This window comes from Prionailurus bengalensis, chromosome A3 (genome assembly GCF_016509475.1).
Source record: "Prionailurus bengalensis isolate Pbe53 chromosome A3, Fcat_Pben_1.1_paternal_pri, whole genome shotgun sequence".
NCBI lineage: Eukaryota > Metazoa > Chordata > Mammalia > Carnivora > Felidae > Prionailurus > Prionailurus bengalensis.
Window position 1 is genome coordinate 28094492 of NC_057354.1, and position 21601 is coordinate 28116092.

The 21601-nt window shown below is 55.2% G+C and overlaps 1 protein-coding gene across 1 annotated transcript; it reads right to left on the minus strand.

Annotated features, from left to right (window-relative positions):
- Positions 1-7630: 7630 nt before the first annotated feature.
- Positions 7631-11817, minus strand: RSPO4 (R-spondin 4). The gene is made up of 2 exons (XM_043602696.1): positions 11550-11817; positions 7631-9166 (listed from the first exon to the last, which is right to left on the minus strand). The coding sequence occupies exons 1-2, from the start codon at positions 11692-11694 to the stop codon at positions 9063-9065; spliced, it is 249 nt and encodes an 82-aa protein (XP_043458631.1). The 5' UTR covers positions 11695-11817; the 3' UTR covers positions 7631-9062.
- Positions 11818-21601: the final 9784 nt, after the last annotated feature.

Below are 21601 nucleotides of genomic sequence, written 5' to 3' on the forward strand. Positions count from 1 at the left end.
AGTTGGGACAAGAGGCCTTCCTGCTGCGGAACAGAGAGTACAAGAAAGTGGCAAAACGTGCAGGTTAAAACTTGACCTCCCATCCCTGAGCTGTGTGACCTCAAGCAAGGGGTGGGATCTCTCTGTGCCTCAGTTTTCTCTTCTGTACAATGAGCACACTAATGACCCTTTCTCTGCAAGGCGGAGTGAACTGTGCCGGGCACAGGGGAAGCACTCAGACCCCTTCAACGCCTGCCTTCCTTCCCTCTTCCATTCGTTCCACAAACACTGATTGGGTGCCTAGCCTGTGCCGGCTGCTCTTCTGAATGTTAGGGATTTGTGGTGCTCGAGGCAGATGTGGCCCCTGGGCCTAGTCTGGTGGGGAAGACAAACACAAGTGATGGGGGGGGGGGGGGGGCAGACATAAAGAGGTCGAGACGCTCCGTCCGTTGAGCGTCTCACTGCCGCTCAGGTCACGATCTCCCGGTTCATGAGTTCAAGCCCTGCCTCGGGCTCTGTGCTGTCAGCACGCGGAGCCAGCTTCAGATCCCCTGTCTCCCCCCCATCCCTCCACCCCGTCCCTCCCCCGCTCCCACTCTCTCTCTCTCAAAAATAAATAAAACATAAAAAAAAAGAATTAGATGAACCAGATCGTTTTATTTTATTCTGTTTTTTCGTTTTAGAAATGAGGCAGCACGGGGGCGCCTGGGGGGCTCAGTTGGTTAAGCGTCCGACTTCGGCTCAGGTCACGATCTCTCAGTCCGTGGGTTCGAGTCCCATGTCGGGCTCTGTGCTGACAGCTCGGAGCCTGGAGCCTGCTTCAGATTCTGTGTCTCTGTTCCTCTCTCTCTGCCCCTCCCCTGCTCTCATTCTGTCTCTCTCTCTCTCTCCCTTAAAAAAGTAAAATAAACATTTAAAAAATTAAGAAAAAAAAAAAAAGAAACGAGGCACCACCTCCTTTGGATGCGTCTGGAGTCTTGGGAAGCCTGACCGCCCTACGTCCTCCTGCAAATGGAACCTTGAGGGCTTGTTTGGAGGTTCTACGGGGGGAGCACAACTCCTCGCATACCCTTGACGGAAGAACGGTCCTCCTCCATCAGGGAAGGTCGTCCTCTTGGACCCAGCTTGCAGCTTCAAGAGGGACACACACGGAGCAGTGAGGGAGGAAGGGGACGCTGGCCTAGCCAGTCCCATCTGCCCAATCCACCCTGGAGACTGATGGGGTGACAGACATCACAGCTGGATCACCCTCATCTCCAAGCAAGATCATCTCAAATCACCATAAGGGCTATGAAGAAACATTTGAACAGGGACTAAGCAGCGAGTGCCTTGGGGCGGCCTGTACTGTTTAGATAAGATTGTCAGGGAAGGCCTCTGTGGAACTCAGAGAAAGAGAAGGAAGCAGCCAGTGGCGATCTAGATCAACAGGGAGAGCACTCTGGGCAGAGGGTTAGGGATAGCAAGTGCCAAGGCCCTGGGGCCAGAAGGAGATTTCAGGAACAGATGAGGCCAGCGTGGCTGGAGGGGGCAAGGAAGACAGGACAGAAGACAGAGCAGGGGCCGACTTGGTAGGGTCTTGTGGCCATGAGGGGTAGAGATGTCACCTTGTTCCCGGTGTCTCCTGGCCTCCTGCTTCCTCTTCTCTGGTCACCAATGTCACTGGGCCGGTTGGCCATCCTGAGGCTCCTCCATTGCCTCCAGCAATGAGGCTCACCCTTCCTGAATCCCCTTTGTGAAGGCTCCCAGGTCCTCACACCTCCCCCCCCCCCTTGCATGTTGTCGGGTTAACAAAGCCACTGCCCTGAGAACACGAAAGAGCCAGCCGGCAAAGTCATTAACTCCGCAGAAAACGAACCCATCGTTGTCATCAGAGGGGCAGGTCAAGGGGAGGGCTGTACCTCCTACCATCTGGACCTCGGCCTCAGCCTCGGTTGCGTCACAGTAAAATGGGGGAGAACATCGCAGACAAAAGGGTGAGTCGAGGCTCCTACGCTCTCAGTGGTCACCGGAGGAAATGAAAGTTCAATAGCGAAAGCGCTCCTCCTTTACGTGCCCCCACGGAGCTGGCAAAAAACCCGAGAAAGCCAGGGGGCTTCCCGGGGTTAGCAAAAGGGTGTGGGAGGCGGGAATTCTGTGTTCTGCTGGACCTAAAGCAGGAGCATGCCAGTGACCCCGCCACCCTCTCCCTGCGTAAGTAGCCCAGAGAAATTCTACCGCAGGCCCGGGAAGGCGGCCCTAAGAGGCAGTGATTACCGTGACGCGGTCGGAGGAAGGGAGCAGTGGACAGTCGCGTCTAAGGTCAGGGTAAGCGAGCCTCGGCGGGGGCAGGAGCAGGAGAGCTAGATCTAAGAAACACCGCGTGGGTGAGGGGGAAGGGGACGGGAGGAAATCGGTAGCACACACACACACAGTTGTTTTTTAATTAAAAACAATTTTTTTAAAAAAATTTTAAACAGTATACGTTTATTTATTTTGAGAGAGACAGAGACAGTGCAAGTGGGGGACGGGGCAGAGAGAGAGGAGAGAGAGAGAGAACCCCAAGTCTGCCCCCCCCCCTGCCAGCGAAGAGCCCGATGTGGGGCTCGAACCCACAAAGCAGTGACGTCATGACCTGAGCTGAAACCAAGAGTTGGACGCTTAACTGACTGAGCCACCCCTGCCCCCCGAATCATTTCTGGACATAAAAACATGCAAACCTTAAAGAACATTAAAGAACACAGAGTTAGTGAGGGTGGGTGTGCAGGGGGGGGAGGGGCAGAGACGAGTAGGGGCATCAAAAGAGAAATTAAATAGGGGCGCCTGGGTGGCTCAGTAGGCTAAGCATCTGACTTCTGCTCAGGTCACGATCTCACCCCGCATCGGAGCCCTCTGCGGCCAGCATGGAGCCCGCTTCGGTTCCTGTCTCCCTCTCTCTCTCTGCGCCCGTCCCCCCAGCTTGTCTCAAAATAAACAAAAACATTCAACAAAAAAAGAGCGAAATTCAATAAAGCAAAAGAGGGGCTTGCCCGGATGGAGAATGACGAACTCAACTCTCTTGACACCCACAGTCTAAAAAAAGGGGGGGGGGGGGGAAGAAGACAAAATGGGGATGACAGAAGGCAGCCACGGTGGTGCCTTCCTCCAATGAGCTAAAGGAAGCAGAGTGCGCAGAGTGGGATCTGGCACCCAGTGGGGCTTTGCAGTGAGCCCTGGGCCAGCAGGGTGGTCTCCAGCCTGGTGCTGCGGGCTCCCTGGGCAATGCTGCCCTCTCATGGCCACAAGAGTTATAGCACCCAGGCCCCTCCCCGAGGTATCGAACAAAGGGCGTGGAAGGAGGGAGGAGGACTGAGTCACACGAGGAAGGGAGCTCGACTGGGAAAACACAGTGGATCAGGTAAGGCTTCCTGGAGGAGGAACATCTATGCTGCAGAACAGATACGATTTGGAGTCAAGGAGACTACTGGACAGCGTCTCAGCAGAACTTCGCACTAGGTTTGCGTAGGGAGTAGACGTAGCGCCTGCGTGAACAGGCGGAAGAACGCTGTGGGACCCCGCGCAGTGGCTCACCCCGGAAGCCGCACCCCTGCTCTTCGGCAGGCAGCGAGGACACCCCACTGGGCCTCCCTCCTTGAGCTCAAGGCCGTGTCTCCGAGATCCTGTTGGAAAAAAAAAAAAAAGCTTCATTTTGGAGTTGATGCAAAGCCATGTGAATGTGTATTCAGGGGATTTAAAGACCCATTTGCCTAGTGTGACTGTCTCCAAAGTATTTTAGTTTCATTTTCATTTTGGGGACTTGGTAGTATATTCCCGTGTCTTGCAAATCCAAAGGAGCAAAAGAGAAAAGCCAGTCTCCTTCCGCCTGCTCCAGTCCCGGCCCCCACGCAACTTCTGCAACTTGCTTTTCTCCGTTAATAATGCATGTGGGCAATTGCCCTGTGTCAGTACATCAAACACTTCCTCGGGATCCTTTCTCAGCGGCCTGGTGTGCCACTGAGTGCTGGCCGATTATACCTTAAGAGGGTCTCCTACAGAGATTTGGGATGTGTCCCGTTTTTTTGTGATCACACGCAGGCCGCAGGGAACAGCTGTGAGGCACGTATGCTTGTGTTTTTACACATCCTTGGAAGTGGGTCGCCGCTGAGTCAGGGGAGGAGTGCATTGTCATTCTGATAGATGTCATCAACTCATCTTCCATAGTGGCTGGGCCATGTCCCTCCCCCTAGGAAGGCAGGAGAGAGCGCGGGCTCACCCACAGCCTGGCCAAGCCCTGCGGCTTCCCATTCCGGCCCTTTGCCAATCAGATAGGTCCCAAATGATAGCTCTGGGTGATTTTATTGTCATTTCATTTGAACGAAGCTGGCCATCTCTTCTGGCATGTGTGTAAGAGCCATTTGGAGTCCCTTTTCCAGATGAGGCTTTTTTGCTGTTACAGGAGCAATACTGCCCAGAAGAGCAGTGGAGATCTGGACGCATCTCTTTCGTGACACTCCTCTTCCTGGGCTGAGTGGGGCGCACCCCATTGGCGCCCCGCAGGAAGTGGCCACCTGGTGGAAGGCGAGGTTTTGAGTTCCCACTCCATTACTTCCTTTCTGAGCCTTGGATTTCTCGCGTACAAAAAGTAGGGATAATAATAAAATCTACTTGGGGTGCCTGGGTGGCTCATTCGGTTAAGCGCCAACTTCGGCTCAGGTCACCATCTCACGGTTCGTGAGTTCGAGCCCCGCGTCGGGCTCTGTGCCGACAGCTCGGAGCCTGGAGCCTGTTTCCGATTCTGTGTCTCCCTCTCTCTCTGCCCCTCCCCGACTCCTGCTCCGTCCCTCTCTCTCAAAATTAAATAAACATGAAAAAAAAAATTAAAAATAAATAATAAAAGCTACTTCCGAGGGTGAGCTGGAGGATGAATTTAAGTTTTTAATGGTAAATGCCTGACACAGCTCCTGGCCCTGACTTAGTGCTTGGGAGATGGTTGTTGAATGAATAAATGAAATAGGCATTGGAATAAAAACCTTTATTGAGGACTTACTGCGTGTATAAACTCCCATGTATTATTGGAGCTTATTTAAACCTTGTAGTGACACCATGAGAGATACTCTTCTTGTCCCCTTTTACAGAGGAGGAAACTGAGGCACAGAGAGATGGACAGGATCTTGCCTAAGGGCTCAGAGCTGGTCAGTGGCCCGCAGATGAAATTTCTGGCCTTCCTGCGAGGCTCTTCCCTGCCTCACCCCTCTTCACCCCCATTCCAGTTGTCTGTTGCTGCAAAACAAAGCTTCCAAACCTCAGGCACAGAAAGCAGCAACCATTTAATTATGCTTGTGAGTCCTGAGGATCAGGAGTTCAGAGAGGGCAGATTCTCTCCGCTGGGGCCTTAGCTAGGCAGCCTGTGCAGCTAAGGGCTGCAGGAGTCACTTCCGAGCTGGCTTCTTCAGTCCCGGGTCTGGCTGGCTGATCTATTCGGCCTTGTGGGTGGTGAGTGTCCAGTTGAATGGAAGACTATGGGGAAGGCTGGCAGTTGGAGGGCAAGGTGGAGAAGCAAGAGACCCCAGGGCTGAGTCCTTGGATCCCAGGGTCGGGGGCCTAGGAAGCTTGCACATTCTGGGGTCGGCACCTCCACTAACAGCTTCTGCTCCAGGCATTTGCACAGCCTGTTTCCCGGAGCTGGGTCCCCTCCAGACCCGTGTCCGGCTTCCGTTCCCAGCCTGTCCATCTGGCCCTGGAGGAGGTGCTGGAGGAGGAGCTCCTTGGGCTGTGTAGACGCATTTGCTGTCCCTCCTCCCAGATCCTGTCGCCTGGTGGGGGGGGGGGGGGTGGCGCGATGTGCAGCCCTGTCACGCCATTGTAACTGACTTGAGTACAGACTGGAAAGCTCCAGGGACAAGGTCTTGGGTCTTTATCACCAGCACCCAGCACAGTCCCAGGCACACAGCAGCGCCTTGGTGCATATTTACTGAAATGATGGCGAGGTGAGACTGGTAAATTTTTAGCGACTTTAACTCGAGCCTCAGTTTCCTCTTCTGTAAGTTAGCTTGCAGGCTGCTGTGAAGCGGCAGGAGATGACGCGGAAAGGCAGGCACACAGGAGGAAGTCGGAAAGGTGATCTACATCGAAGAGAGAAAAGCAAAGGAAAGAAGATACTGCCCCCAAAGCCCTGGGTCGTGTTAATTACGTTTAAGACATTCCGATCATTCATCGTCAGTATCACTACTGCTGCTTTTGTTCTCAGAAGCATGCACATTTCCTGAGTCTGATGGGCCGCACAGGATGGTCTGAAATCCTCCCATACGTGAACATGGGAGAAATAGAACTCCCCGAGTCCCTGGGGGCTGGAGGCCGGGAGGTCAGGAACTGCTACAGTCTCCATTACCGCTGTAGGATGAATCCCTGTCCCTTCTATGCGAGGGAGGGTCCGAGCCCTGGGCCTTCACTGCTGTGAATGGTTTCACCATTGCAACTGTTGTCTGTTGTCGTCCAGCCTGAGGCGGGAGGCGGCCTCCCCCTGTCATCCACCCCCCCCCCTCCTGCCCACTGGCCCTATAGAAGAGAAAAGCCTTGCGTCCCCCTGTTTCTAAAAAGTGCCTGGCTGCAAGTGCGCCTGCAGCGCTGTTCCTGGTTGGGCGGCGCCCTCTAGGGACAGGAGGTGGGAATGACAGGCAGGGCCGTGGTGCGGGTCCGGGGGAACCGGGACACCGTGAGCTCCCGGGTGGGGAGTCCGCCAGCGGAGCGGGCTCTGGGGGTGGCCGGTGCAGCGTGGCGGAGCTGGGCGCTCCGGAGGGCTGAACAGCAACTCCTCCGCTCGGGCCAAGCCTTGTTTTCTCTGCGGAATAGCCTCTGGCATCCTAGAATTCAAATCTCACCAGAAAACTGTATAGAGGAGAGATACACATGTGAGACTCCGAAGAACCACGTTGCTGAGCCCCGCTTTCAGAATCAAAATGGCAGCTGGGATTCTAAGTCACCCGAGAGCCACCCTTTCGGCTGAGCTTGTCCTGGAATGGGGTCGTTGGCTCCCACTGTCTGCCGCCGAACTTGTTGGAGACTGGTAGGCCTGGGGTACGGCCCTGGAATCTGAATTTTTACAAAAAGCGCTCCAGAAGATGCTGTTGGGCCACTCCTATTGGGGCAACGGCTTCTATCTGGTCAGGCCCCCTCTGCATCCATCAGATTGGGTGGGGGTGGGGGTGGGGCTGAGGCCCAGAAAGAAAAAATGACTTGGCCTAAAGCCCACGGACGGCGGGTGGCAGGCTGGGACTTGAACCTGGGCCCCCAGTGCTAAAGCCACTCTCACCAGCAGCCCAGGGGATTGAGATGGCTCCTTAGGATGGTCGTGCCTCCTGGGCCTCCCCGGCCCCTCCTGTGATTCATGGGGCCGAGAGGTGCTGGGGGTGGGGGCCGACAGTGCTACTGTCTTCTGTCTGTGGCTAAGCCTCCTTCTTGAGAGGAGCCTGGGGGACTGTGGGCCCCTTCTCTCCTTTCAGCCCCCCCCTCCGCCCCCCACACACCCAGGCCCTCTGTGCATTCCAGGGAAGACCGCCCCACATGGTTTAGATTCGGCTACTCCAAACTCATCAGCATCATGGTTTTGTAACACCCGCCTGATGCCCAAGAAGCACTTGCAAATTTCTTTTTTCTTTTCTCTTTATTAAAAAAAAAAAAAAAAAAAAAAAAAGTCGGGATCTTGAAACAACGACAATAGAGCATGTCAAAGGCACAAACTTTGCAGAAGAGAAGCTGGTAGTCTGGCCAGGCAAGGAAGGGCTGTGGCTGTCCTCAGGGAGGAGGAGGGGAGCTAGGAGTGAGGGCGGGCCTTGGGGGGGGGGGGGGTTCAGAGGGTGTGCCAGGCAGAGGGAAGCCTGCGGGTGGACACTCTTGTGGGGTGGGGGAGTGCTACTTTGTCCCTTTCAGCCTCTCTTCCAGCCTGCACACACCCCGTCCCCAGGCCACCCCAGACCCTCAAAGCTCCTAGCTGCTGGACCTTCTCAGTTCAGGCCAGCAGGTAATGCCAGGGCAAGCTGGGAGCCCCCCTTCTGGAGAATCCGGGAGGCCAAGGAGGAGGAGGTTGGTACCATGATGGTGGAATGACAGGCAGTGAGAACAAACCCACTTCTCAGCTAGGTCTAAGACCCCGCCCCCCCCGCCAATGTTCTTCCTGCCGGGTGTGTGAGGTTGTCACAGTGAAGTATGAGTGCGCAGGGTTCAGTGGTGGCGTGGGGGAGTGGAGAATCTTCCCTCGCTCCTGCCCCTTCCCTTGCTCCTTCCTTCGTCTCCTCTCCAAAGGCCCCCAGAGTTGTGCCCTGCAGGGCAGCCAGTAAGTAAAAAGTCTAGCACCTGGGTTCCCTGGGTGACCTTGGGCAAGTCCCTTCTTGGGCCTCAGTTTCCCCATGAGTACAACAGGGGGCTCCAGGGTGGGGAACAGAGCCGCCTGGATAATCTCAAAATTCCTTTCAGCTTTGATGGCCTCTCCTGGGGCTTCCTATGCGAGCTGGTGACCAAGGGCCGTGGAAATGGCCTCCAGGGGTTGGCCTGAGCAGGGGGCACTCACAGCCCTGGGTTCTGGGGTCTCCTCTGGAGCAGAAGCGGGGCTGTCCGGACACAAGCAGCCTGCCTGTACTGCGACCTGGGCCCTGCCCTTGGAAACCCCTTCTCTGCGAAGCTGGCCAGGGTAAGGCCTAGAAAGGGTCAGGGTCAAGGTAAGGCCTAGAAAAAGTGGTTTGTTTTCTTTAAGAAGTAGATAGAGCATCTGGGGAGCAAGGCACAGACGGTCGGTCTCTCAAAGTGTGTGTGCGTGTGCGTGCGTGTGTGTGAGAGAGAGAGAGAGAGGGAGAGAGAGAAGAGACACAGAGGGCACGGTGAAGAACAGGAAGGAAAGCAGCGGAAACGGAAAAGAAAGGCAGGTAGATAAAAGGGAAATGAGTAAGAAGGGAGAGGATTAGAGGGAGGGAGGAGAGGAAGAGAGATGAAGGAGTATCAGAAAGAGAAACAGGAAAGGTGGAAGGACACAGGGACAGAGGGTGGGGAGAGGCAAGGACAAAGCAGCAGCAGCAACCGCGGTGGAAAGGGCTGGAACGGGAGGCGCGGGGCGCTGGGGGCTGCAGCTCTGGGGCTCCTCAGGCGGCCGGCTGGCGGGGCCTCACGTCCAGCGTGCGGTCCAGCCTCCTGTCCTTGCGCGGGCGCCCGTCTCTCCGGCCCTTCTTCTGGCTGGGGCTCTTCTCTGCACCGAGAGCACAGGGTGTTGTTTCCGAGGCCATTCGGGGCCCCGGGAGGCCCCTCCATCCTGCCAGATGAGGGCGGGCCCCCCACTCCCCCGGAGCGGGGATCAGAACCACCTTTGGGTGCTGACCTTACCGTCACTCCACTTTGGAGCGTGGACTGCGGGGGAACCTACCCGACATGGAGCACTGCTCCCACTTCCCTAGCGGGTGAGGAGGGGCACTGACTGGCTGAGGGCACCCCCGCCCCCACCATGCTGGGCATCTGGCCTGGCCAGGCCCAGAGGTTCGCATGGGGCGAGGGGGCCAGTCAGGACTTAGGGTGGCCTCGCGGGGGGGTGCCTGTGACCCTCCTGGGGGCACTCACTTCGCAGTTTACAAGGCTCCAAGCTGGAGACTCCATACCTTTTGCCCGGGTCCTGGCACCAGCTCCCCGACTCACCTTCGGGGCCCCAGCTCTGGCCTCAGACGTAGAGGACAGTAGCATTGAGCCAGCACCCCTGCATGCAGCCACGTCCCGCAGGTGTGGGAGCAGGCGCGGCCCCACCGCCCCCATATGACAGTCCGTGCTGTGGGGAGGGGTGGCCTGGCCTGCAAACCCCAGACCTACCTGGGAACCTTGACCCCACTGTACCCCCAGTCCCCCAACCCTGCGGCAGGGATGAGTTTCTGGCACAAACATCTGATTCGTCCCATTACTCAGATAAAGTGACTGAGGCCCAACAGGGACCTTGCTTGGCTGGTGACATAGTCTGGGTTGGACTTCCTGGTGTCACTTTCAAGTGGCTCCCGGCTCACGTGGAGGAAAAGACCACACCTTCTCCCCCCAGCCTTCCTGCCTCCACTCACCCCTCAGGGCAGATCCTGGGTCATCCTCTTAGATGAGGCTGTCCACCTCTGGGCCTCCCTTCACCCACTCCTGAACCCTTAGGGGTTGCTTAGGCCAGACTCCCACTCTAAACTCCGGGGCTGGCTGTGTCAGCTGAAATGACATAAGCATCTGGGGGATGAAGGGTGGCCACTGCCTGAGTGGCTGTGCCAGCTTTGAAGGTAGGAGGGTGGGGTGAGTGGTGTGGGGTCCCCAGCCCTTCCCTCTGCCTGCCTGATATGGGCCCACCTTCCTCCCATCCACCCACCCACCCACTCCTCAACAAATGTTAACTGAGCACCTACTGTGTGCCAGGCCCTGTTCTAGGCCCTGGAGAGGCAGCCGTGAACAAGGCGGACAAAGACTCGGCTTTCACCGGGGATCGCATTCTAGTAAGGAAGACAGACACTAAACAAGGCAGCACAAGAGTGTGCACCATCATTTTGGGAGGAAGTAAGCGCTGTGACACCACGGGATGGCGGTCCCAGACACGGGTGGTGTCTCTCGGCAGGGGCAGTCGTGGAGGGCCTCTCTGCGGAGGGGACTTTGAGCTGAGCCCCGGAGGATGCAAATAGCTCACAGTAGGGTTGTCGTGAGGACGAAAGGCATCGGTTTACAGAGCACTGACCACAGGGCCCAGCGCATGAATGTTTGCTGCTGTCATTCATTCTTCATTCATCATCATCATCATCATCACCTATGGGAAGACACTTCCTCTCTCTCTGTCCCTCCATTGCCAATCACCACCAGCAATCATGTGCCGTGACAGGTGCTGTAGAGAACTTTCCGTCTGTCCGCGCGGGTGTTTTGGGGGGCCTGGGGTCTTAGTTTCCCCAGTCCCCTCTCAACCTCACCCTCCGTCCCCGGCCGCCCAGCTCTGCTGTCTGCACTCCCAACCCAGACTACAAGTGCTCCTGAAACCAGGCGCGTCCCTGGGCTCGAGTCCTGGCCCCACCACATGCCAGCTGTGTGCCCCCCCCCCCGCCCCCGTGACCTGGCTCCGGGTTCCTTACACTGAAGCGTGACTCTAGATTCCTCTTTGCACACAGACCTACGTTTGGATCCCAGGTCCACACTTTCCTAGCTGCATGACCCTGAGGCAAGTGACAACCTCTCTGGGCCCCGATCTCCTCATCTGTTGAAGGGGGATGGTAACGATTTCACACCATGGTGCAGATTAAATGACCCGAAGGTGGAGAATTAGCACACTGCCCACGGCAATAGCAGATGCACAGTTAATGCTGGCCCCCTGCGCATTATTGCTACTCGCTGTTCACGTCGTACCTGCCACCCTCCGCGGCCTCTCTTCTCTTTAAGTCAGTGGCTTTAATAGCTGGGACTGACCCCAGCCAGGAAGGACACCGGGGCGGGCGATGCTTAGCCCAGGGGAAGGCATGGCTACTCTTGGACTTTTGGGCAGCCTTCCAGGCACTATTTGGGCAGGCGATGTCCCCAGCTGCTCAAAGTCCCCCGTGGGCCCTGCCCACTGCAGCCCCGAATGCCGGCCTGGTGCTCACCTGCTGGGCAGGGCCTCTGGATGGGACATTTCCGTGACTCGGACAGCACCTGGCAGGTGTCTGCCTCGTCCCTCCCGGCCCGGCCGGCCTCCCGCACCCGGGTCTCCAGGCCCCAGGCCGAGCCACAGGTCTTCCCGTTGTGCATGCAGGGGCTCCAGCTGCCCCAGGGGCCCAGCTCACATTCTTCTGTTGGGTGGAGACAGACAGACAGACAGATAGACAGTCCTGGTCAGCTGGCAGTGAGTGTCCTTCAGATCCAAGGGCAGGGTCTGAGGGGTCCCGTTCCCCGAACGCCGTCTCCACATGCAAGGGGTTTGCAAGCTCTCACAAGGAGCAGAGGGGAGACACTTAAATATCTATTTATGAGAGCCCGGGATGGGCGCTCGACTAAAGCATGCCCAGGCCAGATGCGGCGGGGGGGAAGGGGGTGGGGGGTGACCACTGGCTTTAGAGGGGAAGACTTCCCCCAGGAGATGACAGAGGGGCTAAAGGGAGAGGAGGTGATCCAGTGGAACCGGAAGGAAGCGCCATGAGGGTAGGCGTGCACAGCCCTGGGGGCCTGGCAGACTGTGTCTGAGGGATGGCAGCTAGAGCAGGGGCAGGGTGAAGGCTGGGAGGAGGAGGGCCAGGCGAAGAGGCCAGAAGGTCTGCTGGGAGGCCCTCAGGGCAGAGACACTGCTTCGACCTTGATCATGTGCCTTTGATGGGCTGTGGAAGGTGGAAGCCGTGCAGTGCTGTTGTGAGGGAAAATGAGGTGATGGGACATGAACGTTCTCAGTAGGAAACAACTTAAAAAAAACCCATATATATATATATGTACATATATATCAAATCATATCGTATATATATGAATCAAATGTGAACATATGTATTTTTTATATTTATATATTTATAATATATATTTATATATTTCTATAATAAATATAAATATATAAATATATAAAATATAAAAACATAATAGAAATATATTATAAATATATATTATAAATGTATATAAATATATATTTATTAATATAAATATATATTTGTAAGTATATATTTATATATTTATATTTACTTATAAACATATACATTATAAATATGTATAAATATATATACATCATAAATATATATAAATATATATATTATATATTTGTTCACATTTGATTCTTTTAAGAGCCCCTGAGAAGTAGGCAAAGAACAGGGCAGCTATGGGATACCCCCATTTTGCAGATGAGGCCACTGAGGCCTTGAGTAGGTAAGGGGCCCGCTAAAGGAACAGAGAAGGGGGTTCAACATCAGGACACTGTAAGCGTTTCAGACCCAATCGGGCCCAGAAGCCAGGTCTCCAGGCCTGAGAACAACGGTCCTTTTGCTAGATGTGTTGATTTGACCAGCAGGGACTGAGCACCTACTGTGTGCCTCATGCTGTGCTAGGGGCTGAGTGGCAGCGGTGACCAGACCGACTGGCTCTGCCTCCCAGAGTTCACCGCCTAGAAAAGTCGGGCGGGAAGGGCAGGGTGCTCCTGCGGTAACGGGAGGAAGCACAGGCAGGTGCCGGAGCCCAGAGGAGGCATGGGCCCCAGGGGCCTGGGGGGAGCTGGAAGACTTCCTGGAGGAGGTGACTCCTGACCTGAAGCTTGAAGTAGGGGTGGGTAGGTTAGTCAGGCTCAGGGAGGGGGGAAGGGGAGAAGTGAAAAGGATGTGAACCCGGGGCTTATTCCTCGGCAGTACTCTTCTCATGACCTCTGCTGCCTCCCCCTGGCAAGGACAGCGAAGCCCCTGTCGGTAATAGCGGCAAGTCACAGTGAGGGTACTGGAGGCTCCCTCTGTGTGCCTGACGTCACCTGTTGGGCCTCCAATCACCACGCGACATTCTCTTAAGGTTCTTCCGGCTCTCCTGACGCCCGGCACCGGGCCCTGCAGGGAAGCAGGCGGGGCGAGGAGGCCCCCACTCACCCTGGCACTCCCGCGTGCTGGGCTGGGCCGCGGTGCCCAGCGGGCAGGTGGGCAGACACTTCCCCTTGTACAGGTAAAACCGCCGCTTGCACCGGATGCAGAAGTCCTGGCTGAAGCAGCTCTCACACGTGGCCCCACACTCTGCAACAGAGCCAAGGTCACCGCGGTGAGGGCGGCTGCCCTCGGAGAGGGCAAGCGGCTCGTCTGATGTCGTCACATAGCAAATCTAGGCTGGGAGTGCGGACTTTCTGCCCCATTTCCATCAAAGCTCGAAGATGGCCATGGTTTGAGCCGGGTCGCCATGTAAAGCAGAGTCAGGACTTAGGACTCCTTTTCTCGTTTGAGCTAGGTCCAGAGGGCGCGAGTTAACACGCCCAAGGCCACACAGCGCATAGGGTGGAGGCGAAGGTTCCCTGCCCCCTTAGCGCTGAGACCAGACAGGACACTGACTTGCTTGCGGCTTCGGAGTCAGCCCGAAACCCCGCCTGAAATCCCAGAGTCTGGGCTCAGGCACAAACCACTTGCCCTGTGGCCGTGTGTCTGTGTGTGTGTGGGGGGGGGGGGGCGGTTAGGGTTGGGGGGGTGGGGCCGTGTCGCGGTGGGGGGAGGCGGATATGGGCCGGAGGCCTCAGGGGCCCAGCACAGAGCACAGGACAAGGGAGGAACCACGTACTTTTGCACCTGTTGAACTCCTGGCCGCGGACGCCGAAGTAGCCAGAGGGACAGTCATGCACACACTTGCCGTACTGGCGGATACCTTCCCGGCGGATGAACAGGAACAACCTCTGCTGGCACGTGGAACAGCCATTCTCCTCGGAGCAGATGACGCAGCCCGTGCAGTTGCCCCCCGGACCAGTGCCCGCTGCCAGCCAGGCCGGGGTGGGAGGTGAGGGGGAGGGGGAGAGAGAGAGAGAGAGAGAGTCAAACCACGTAGGTGAGCAGCTCAGACTGCCTCGCGGAGCGTATTAACTGAACACACGGCCACCCAGACGAACGACATTTCCCCCACGGCCAAGTATGATCACGTGACCCCAATCTGGCCACTGGGGTATAAGGGAGCAACGTGCGCAACCTCTCAAAAGCTGCCTTAACAAGCACGGGCGGGCCCCGTGTCACCCCCTCGTCCTTCCTGTTGTTGGAACGTGAACATGATGGCGGGAACTCAAGCAGCCATTCTGGACCATGAAGTAGGAACCACGTGTTGGGGATGGCAGAGCAGGAAAAGCAAAAGAGCCTGAGTCCCTGAGGAAGGTAGAACTGTTGTGTGAGCCCTGGACTGCCTGTGCCAACTTACAAGAGAGAGAAATCAATGTCTCTTTTGTTTAAACCATTGTTATCTGGAGTTGTCTATAACTCACAGACAAACTTAACCTTCAGGGAAATGGTGTGTATTTTTGAGCGTGTGGGGGGTGGGGTGCACGTGCATGTGGGGGTGGGGGAGACCCTCGGCCCCCTGCTGCCGTGGGAACAATACTCCGTTCCTGCCTGTCACCACCATCAAGGGCTCCCAACATCATCAAGCGTAGCAAGTTGAGGAAAGAAAATTTTTGTTGCCCCAGAATCAGCAACCAGACCCAAAGCTGGGAAGAAGGAGATGGAGAATACTCTAGAAAGAGTACTCTAGAAAGAGCCTCTCCCAGACTCATGGTGGGGGGGGGGGGGGAGGGTCCTTGCTATCCTGGCCATCACCTGATTAAGCTGACCACTTAAATTTTTTTTTTTTCAACATTTATTTATTTTTGGGACAGAGAGAGACAGAGCATGAACGGGGGAGGGGCAGAGAGAGAGGGAGACACAGAATCGGAAACAGGCTCCAGGCTCCGAGCCATCAGCCCAGAGCCTGACGCGGGGCTCGAACTCCCGGACCGCGAGATCGTGACCTGGCTGAAGTCGGACGCTTAACCGACTGCGCCACCCAGGCGCCCCAAAGCTGACCACTTAGAAAGAGGGGCTCATAGGAGACTGGAATTGTCAGCCTGGGGGGGGGGGATTGCTGTGGCTTTCCTTCTGTTCCCAACCCCCAAAACCAAATGAGGAGAGATGCAGGGTGCTCCTCACAGAGACGGGGTGTCTGCAAAAAGAGGTGACCAGCTTCTCATGCCCCGGGGGGACACTCGCTTGTGTTGGAGCCCTGCAGATCTGCCCCTTTCCAGGCCTCTCTGAGCAGAGAAAAGAGGCCAAGGGAGAGAAGGGCAGGGCTGAGTGGGTGGGCAGCAGTGAAAGAGCCTGCACATCCCTCATGGCAGTCACGAGGGGCTTCTCGGCGGCAAGGGCCCCTTAGAAGTACCCAGGCTTCGGTGCTCTTGCCGTTGCCTTAGCCAGGCAGGCTGGTTGATGGCAAGTGTCCCAGTAAGAGGCAGCAAGGGAAACCATGGAAGGCAGGAGCCGAGGAGAGTCAGAAAGTGACCAGGTGTCGCGAAGGATCAAGCAGCTTCTTCGAGGTGATTGGGGACACATTAAAAAAATATATATTTTTTAACGTTTATGCATTTTGGAGAGAGAGACAGAGCGTGAGCTGGGGGAGGGGCAGCGAGAGAGGGAGACACAGAATCTGAAAGCAGGCTCCAGGCTCCGAGCTGTCAGCACAGAGCCCGCCGTGGGGCTCGAACTCACAAACTGCGAGATCGTGACCTGAGCCGAAATTGGATGCTTTTCTGCCTGAGCCACCCAGGTGCCCTGGGGACACATTACACTGTTCCACGTTTATACCCCGTTTAAGGTCAGACTGCTTAATACACCAGTTACACACCTCGGCTCACTGAGCCCATGGCCACTCAGCACGGGATGTTCTTGACTTTCCAGCTCTGCCCCCCCCTTTCTGTTGGGGCCCGACCTGCCTTTTAGAGGAATCCCCCTGGAGAAGGGCCAATCCCGGTGTCCCCCTGGAACAAAAACCAAGGAGGCCAAGCCCTTCTTCAAGTTGGCAGTGACTGGGCATTGACCAATCAGATACTCATTCCCATGACCCGGAGTCCTGGGAGTCGAACAAAGAGAGTAAGGAGCATGCGTGGGGATAAGGGTCCAGGTAGAAGCGAGCTGACTGCCCAGACCACTCTGGGGCCTTTCTGCCTCCCCTCCTTCCCGCTGTGGTGTGGATCCTGCATTTCTCCCAGCCTGATCTCCAGCTGCCTGGATTCTGGGAGCCCCCCCCATCCTGCTGCTAAGTCCCCTTGCTGTGGCTTACAACTGAGAACCCTCGCTAATGTCCCTGGGAAGAGCAGAGTCAAGGTTGGCGTGTTTCCAAAGCTGTAGACCCGCAGGAACCTGGGGGCGGAGAGAAGGTGTGATGTCCTAAGAGGGAACCCCCGGGGCCAGAGAGAGAACTTCAGCTGAAAAAAACGAACAGAGCCCACACCTCCCGCTCAACGGGAGACAAGTTGAATTCTGATAATACAAAGGGCTGGCAAGGTTGAAAGGAAACTTTCCGTTCTGATAGGAGTGTAAACGCTGGAGAAAAATCCAGCAGCATCTAGAACATTTGAGGATGTGCCTTTGCCGAACACAGCCGCTTGACTTGTGGTCTAAACCCTAGAGCAGAGCTTCTCAAATTCTTGTACCAGCCTCTTGGAGGGGGCTTGTTACAACACACGGCGCTGGGTTCCACCCTGAGTGTCTGATTCAGTAGATCTGGGCGGGGGGGGGGGGGGGGGCGAGGGGATGCTGAGAATTTGTATTTCTAACTGGTTCCAGGTGATGCTACTCTGTTGCTGCTGGTCCCTGACTATGCTCTCAGAACCACTGACACAGAGAGACTCTGGTGTCTGTGCCCAGAGAGACATGAACATAGATGTTCACGGCAGCATCACTGAATAGTAAACAGTTGCAAAAACCCGTGTATCAAAAGAAGAGAGAAACACAGCTGGCACGCAGCCATATACGCTCGCCACATTCCACACCCAGGACCCATGATAAATGCCTGAGGCTGAGTTGTAGCTGTCATTATGGATACATTTCAAAGACGATGCTGAGAGCAAAGAAAGCAAACGGCATAATGAACATAATGAATCGCGCAGGAAGAGACCATTCGTAGCAAGTTCCAAACTCTGCAAAGCAATACTCTGGGTCATTTACGATACTTAAATTAGTATTAAGAGTAAAAGACACAGGGGACCGATGAAACACTGAATTCAGAATGTGGCTCCTCCTCCAAGGTGAGGTGAGAAGTGGGAAAGGGGATTCGGGAAGAAGGCTGGAGACTTCTCTTGAATCTGTAGTATGTAATTTCTGAAAATCTGAAACAAATACGAAAATGGCAGTATTTGCTACAAGTGGCTGGCAGGTGTACAAATGTCCATTAGGTTTTTTATTTTTGCCTGTAGGGTTGAGCTACTTTACAATAAAAATATACTTTAAAAAATGTTTAGCCTCTGTCGTGTGTGTGGGTTGGGGGAGGGAAAAGGGGGGAGAGGACATCTAATCCTACCCCTCCCAGCTTCCTTCCCCAAGCCCTGGCCCATCCTCAAGCTGAGGCCTTGGGCAGGGGACGGTGACAGAAGTTCTGAGAGCCGTGGAGACCTGCAGCCATGAGAGCTATGCGAGTTTTCCTCCCTCCCCCCATGTTCATTCTCCCTCCTCCTCAGTAACGGAACCCTCCTGTCTAGCGAATTAATGTCTTCCGAGAATAAAGACTACATTTCCCAGGCTCCTTTGCAGTGGTATGGGATGATACATCTAAGTTCTGACCAATGGGCTTCCAGTGGGAGTGTCCTGTGCCACCGGCCAAAGGACCTGCAAAGAAGAGCTGCTCTATTCTCCTCCCCTTCTTTGCCGGCCTGCGGGGACTGCAGACTTGGAGGCAGGAGCCAGGGCAGGTGCAGGCGTCAGAGGGACCTGGCAGAGAGACCACGGCGAGGCCATACTAGCCCAGGGCAGTCTACCTCACATTCTCGTCTGGGAGAGGGAGGAAAGTGTCAATCCTCTTGGTTAAGCCATGAGGACCGCATGATAACGACTGATGATGTGGGCTTTTCATCAACCATGCAGGTGGTCACAGAGTGACGTCAGTGGAGACCAGGGTACCTCTCCCCAGTGCTTTGATGCTATGAAATGCCGCTGGACCTGAGATGCAGCCCCACCAACAAAGGGCAAAGGGACCCTCAATCGGCTTGAGGCGATCTCTGCCGCTTGGCAGAACAGGAGTTCAAATTAGAAGTTATGTTCAGTTACAGAAAAACAAAATCGTATTTCCTGCACACTGAGCGTGTGGACATACTCACAGCCCAACTTGGGGGTCCTTGTCCACAATGCAGGGGAGGAAACAGGCTCAAAGAGGCGAGAGTCACTCTCAGGGTCCTGAAGAATCATTGGAGGCAGGGACCCACGGCAGTCAGCCCCCGCTGCCCTCTTGGAGCATTTTGTTCAGGGATCCACTCTGTCAGGCAGAGCCCGGGGCCACGGGGACAAGCCACACATGCCCCCTGCCGTTATGGGACCTCACAGCCTGGTGGAAGGGCTGAAGCCCACAGAAGTGGCAGACGGGCAAAGTAAAACTTCTTCCAGTCTCTGGGAAGAGCTTCGGGATCATTCGCCTGACCCCTGCAGTTTTACTGGGGATCCTGAGGCCAGAAGGGGTGGAGCCTTCCCCAAGGTCAGGCAGCCCAGCAGCAAATAAGCCCCAATTAGAGCTACAGCACTATTTGTAGAGTGATATCTTGACATACCGAAGACAAAAGAACCTGATAAGGACCCTCCCCTGACCTCGGAGGGTGTGTGTGTGTGTGTGTGTGTGTGTGCGCGCGCACGCACATGGGTGCACACATAGGGGACAGATGTCACTAGCATCTTTCAACCCCAGGTGATTCTGCCTCCTCCTGCATCCTTGGTCCTGGTGGTTGGCTAGGATGCCCTCTAGTGCCTCTATGTTGTAATGACTTTAAATTCTGATGGTCTGTGGCTTTTCATCACATCTCTAGAACGTGTTGAAAAGAGCAATGCTATTTCTCCCCTCCCCAAGGTCATGGCTGTAGAGACAAGATAATGCTATGAATCATAAGTGATGACAACTAGAATTTGTACCATGCTGTTTTAGAAAGACCCAAACTTGATAGTTCTTAAACTTGACTGTGTGTAAGAATCCCCAGGGAGGCTTGGTCTGAGCCCAGGAATGTGCATTACAGTAAGTCCAAAATAAATGTGATAGGCGTTCTGGATGTGTCTTTCCTGCTCACAGTTGCCTTTCCCTGAGAAACAGACCTGGCAACCAAGCTTGGATTGCATGACCCTGTCCCCTGGCCAGTGGTGGACGGACTGACAGCTCTTCCTAGCTGGGCCCATTAGACCACCTCTCTTGAGAATTTTGACGTTGGGCCACCAGAAAATGGTCTGGGCTGGCCTCTTGACCTGAGGATATTCGCAGGAGGGCAAGGCAGTGCCCAAGTGTGAGAAGCTTTGGCGGGCACTAGCATCTGTGGCCCCTCTCTTTGCTAATAGAGACCCCATCCCTCCACACTCTCTGACTATGAGGTTCACATAGAGTCTCTCCACCCAGACGCACTTAATCCAGACTTGGGCAATCACCACACTGGGTGCCCTTGACTACAGTGGTTGGTTCGGACATAGGCACGTGTCTCGACAAGAGCTAGGCTTGAGATTTTTTTTTTGGGGGGGGGTGTGGGGGTGTTAACAGGTGTGTGTGTGTGTGTGTGTGCATGTGCGTGCATTTTCTTTTCCTCTCTGTTGGGATTTGGGAAGATGGAGACCAGAGCTGGTGGGCACCACATGACGGGAGGGTGTCCTGAGGGTGGAGGCCACAAAGCAGCAGCAGACCCAAGGGACTGTCTGTGCATGTGGCTTCACCCCTGGAAGGGGTGGGGGGAGAGTCCATAAAAATTCTCTTCTTTTCTCGAGCCACTTTGAGTTAGGTTTTCCGTCGCTTGCAACGGAGACTCCTGACTAATACAGAAGCAGGGAGAGAGACAGAGAGAAACGCATCGCCTGCAGAGAGAGAAAAGCAACCAGAAACCTCACGGGCCCCAAAAGACAGAGTTTCTGACTATCATCTGAGCCCAGGTTCCAGCTCCCTCAAGGCTGGGCTCAGCCCATAGCTCCAAGCTCCAAGCTCCATAGCTTTTTACCTGAGCTAGCTCTCCTCCTGTCAACTCACAATCAGAACGATGCAGCTCACCAGGTATGTGGGGCTCAACAGACCACGGCGAAGCTGCTCTGCTTCAGCAAGGCCAAGGGGCCTGGACCGCCGGCCACCCAGCCTGACTGCCATGGCTCCCCACAGGCCCTCGGGTTCTAGGGAGCACACTTTGAAAGCCCCTGGATTCTTCCACACCTCAGCTATCCGGATCCTGGACTTCATCACTGGCCTCTCCCAGCTCAGACGCACATTTCTAAATGAAAGCATTTGAGCTCAACTTGCAACACCCCCTGGGTTTTTTGTGGGGGGGGGCCTCAGAGAGGATGACACCTCAGTGAGTTCCTGTATCAACTGTCTCCCATGATCACAGCCATCCTCCCCCAGCCAAAACACCAGGCCCAAAATGCATGGCCCTGTTTTCCTCCAGCAGTTGGAGGGGTTTCGAATGACATGTGAGTCCCTTCGTCTTTCCCCGAGAGAATGACAACAGAATGGATGACATCGGGCTTGGCAGTTTACCGAGAGACGCAGGCTAGTAACAACTCTGAGCGCATGCGTGAGCCCAGGCTTGGGTGATCCATTCATTCATTTGTCCGTGCATCCAACCAATGTGACTCTGTCAGGTCCAGTGCTAGGGGCTCAATGGTTATGAGCTTTGGGGGACAGCTGTGTGACTGGGGGCAAAGCGCTTTAACTCTGAGCTCAGTTATTCTCATGTAAATGGGGGTGATGATGCTTATCTTGCAGGGTTCTTGTGATTGAGGGAGGTGGTCCATGAAAACCACTTGGCTTTGAGCTCAGCACATAGCAGCCCCCGCCCCCCATAAACGGTAGCCATTGTTGTTATATTGAAACCATGACCAGTTTTGTGCCCTCAAAAAGCTAAGGACGTGTGTTAGGGTGCAGGTGCCCAGGTTCCAATCCTGGCTTCACCACTCATGGAGTGACCTTGGGCACAGACGCTCCATCATCTGTGCGCCTCAGTTTCTCCATCTGAAAATCTGTGGTGGCAATTCCTACCCTCATGGGC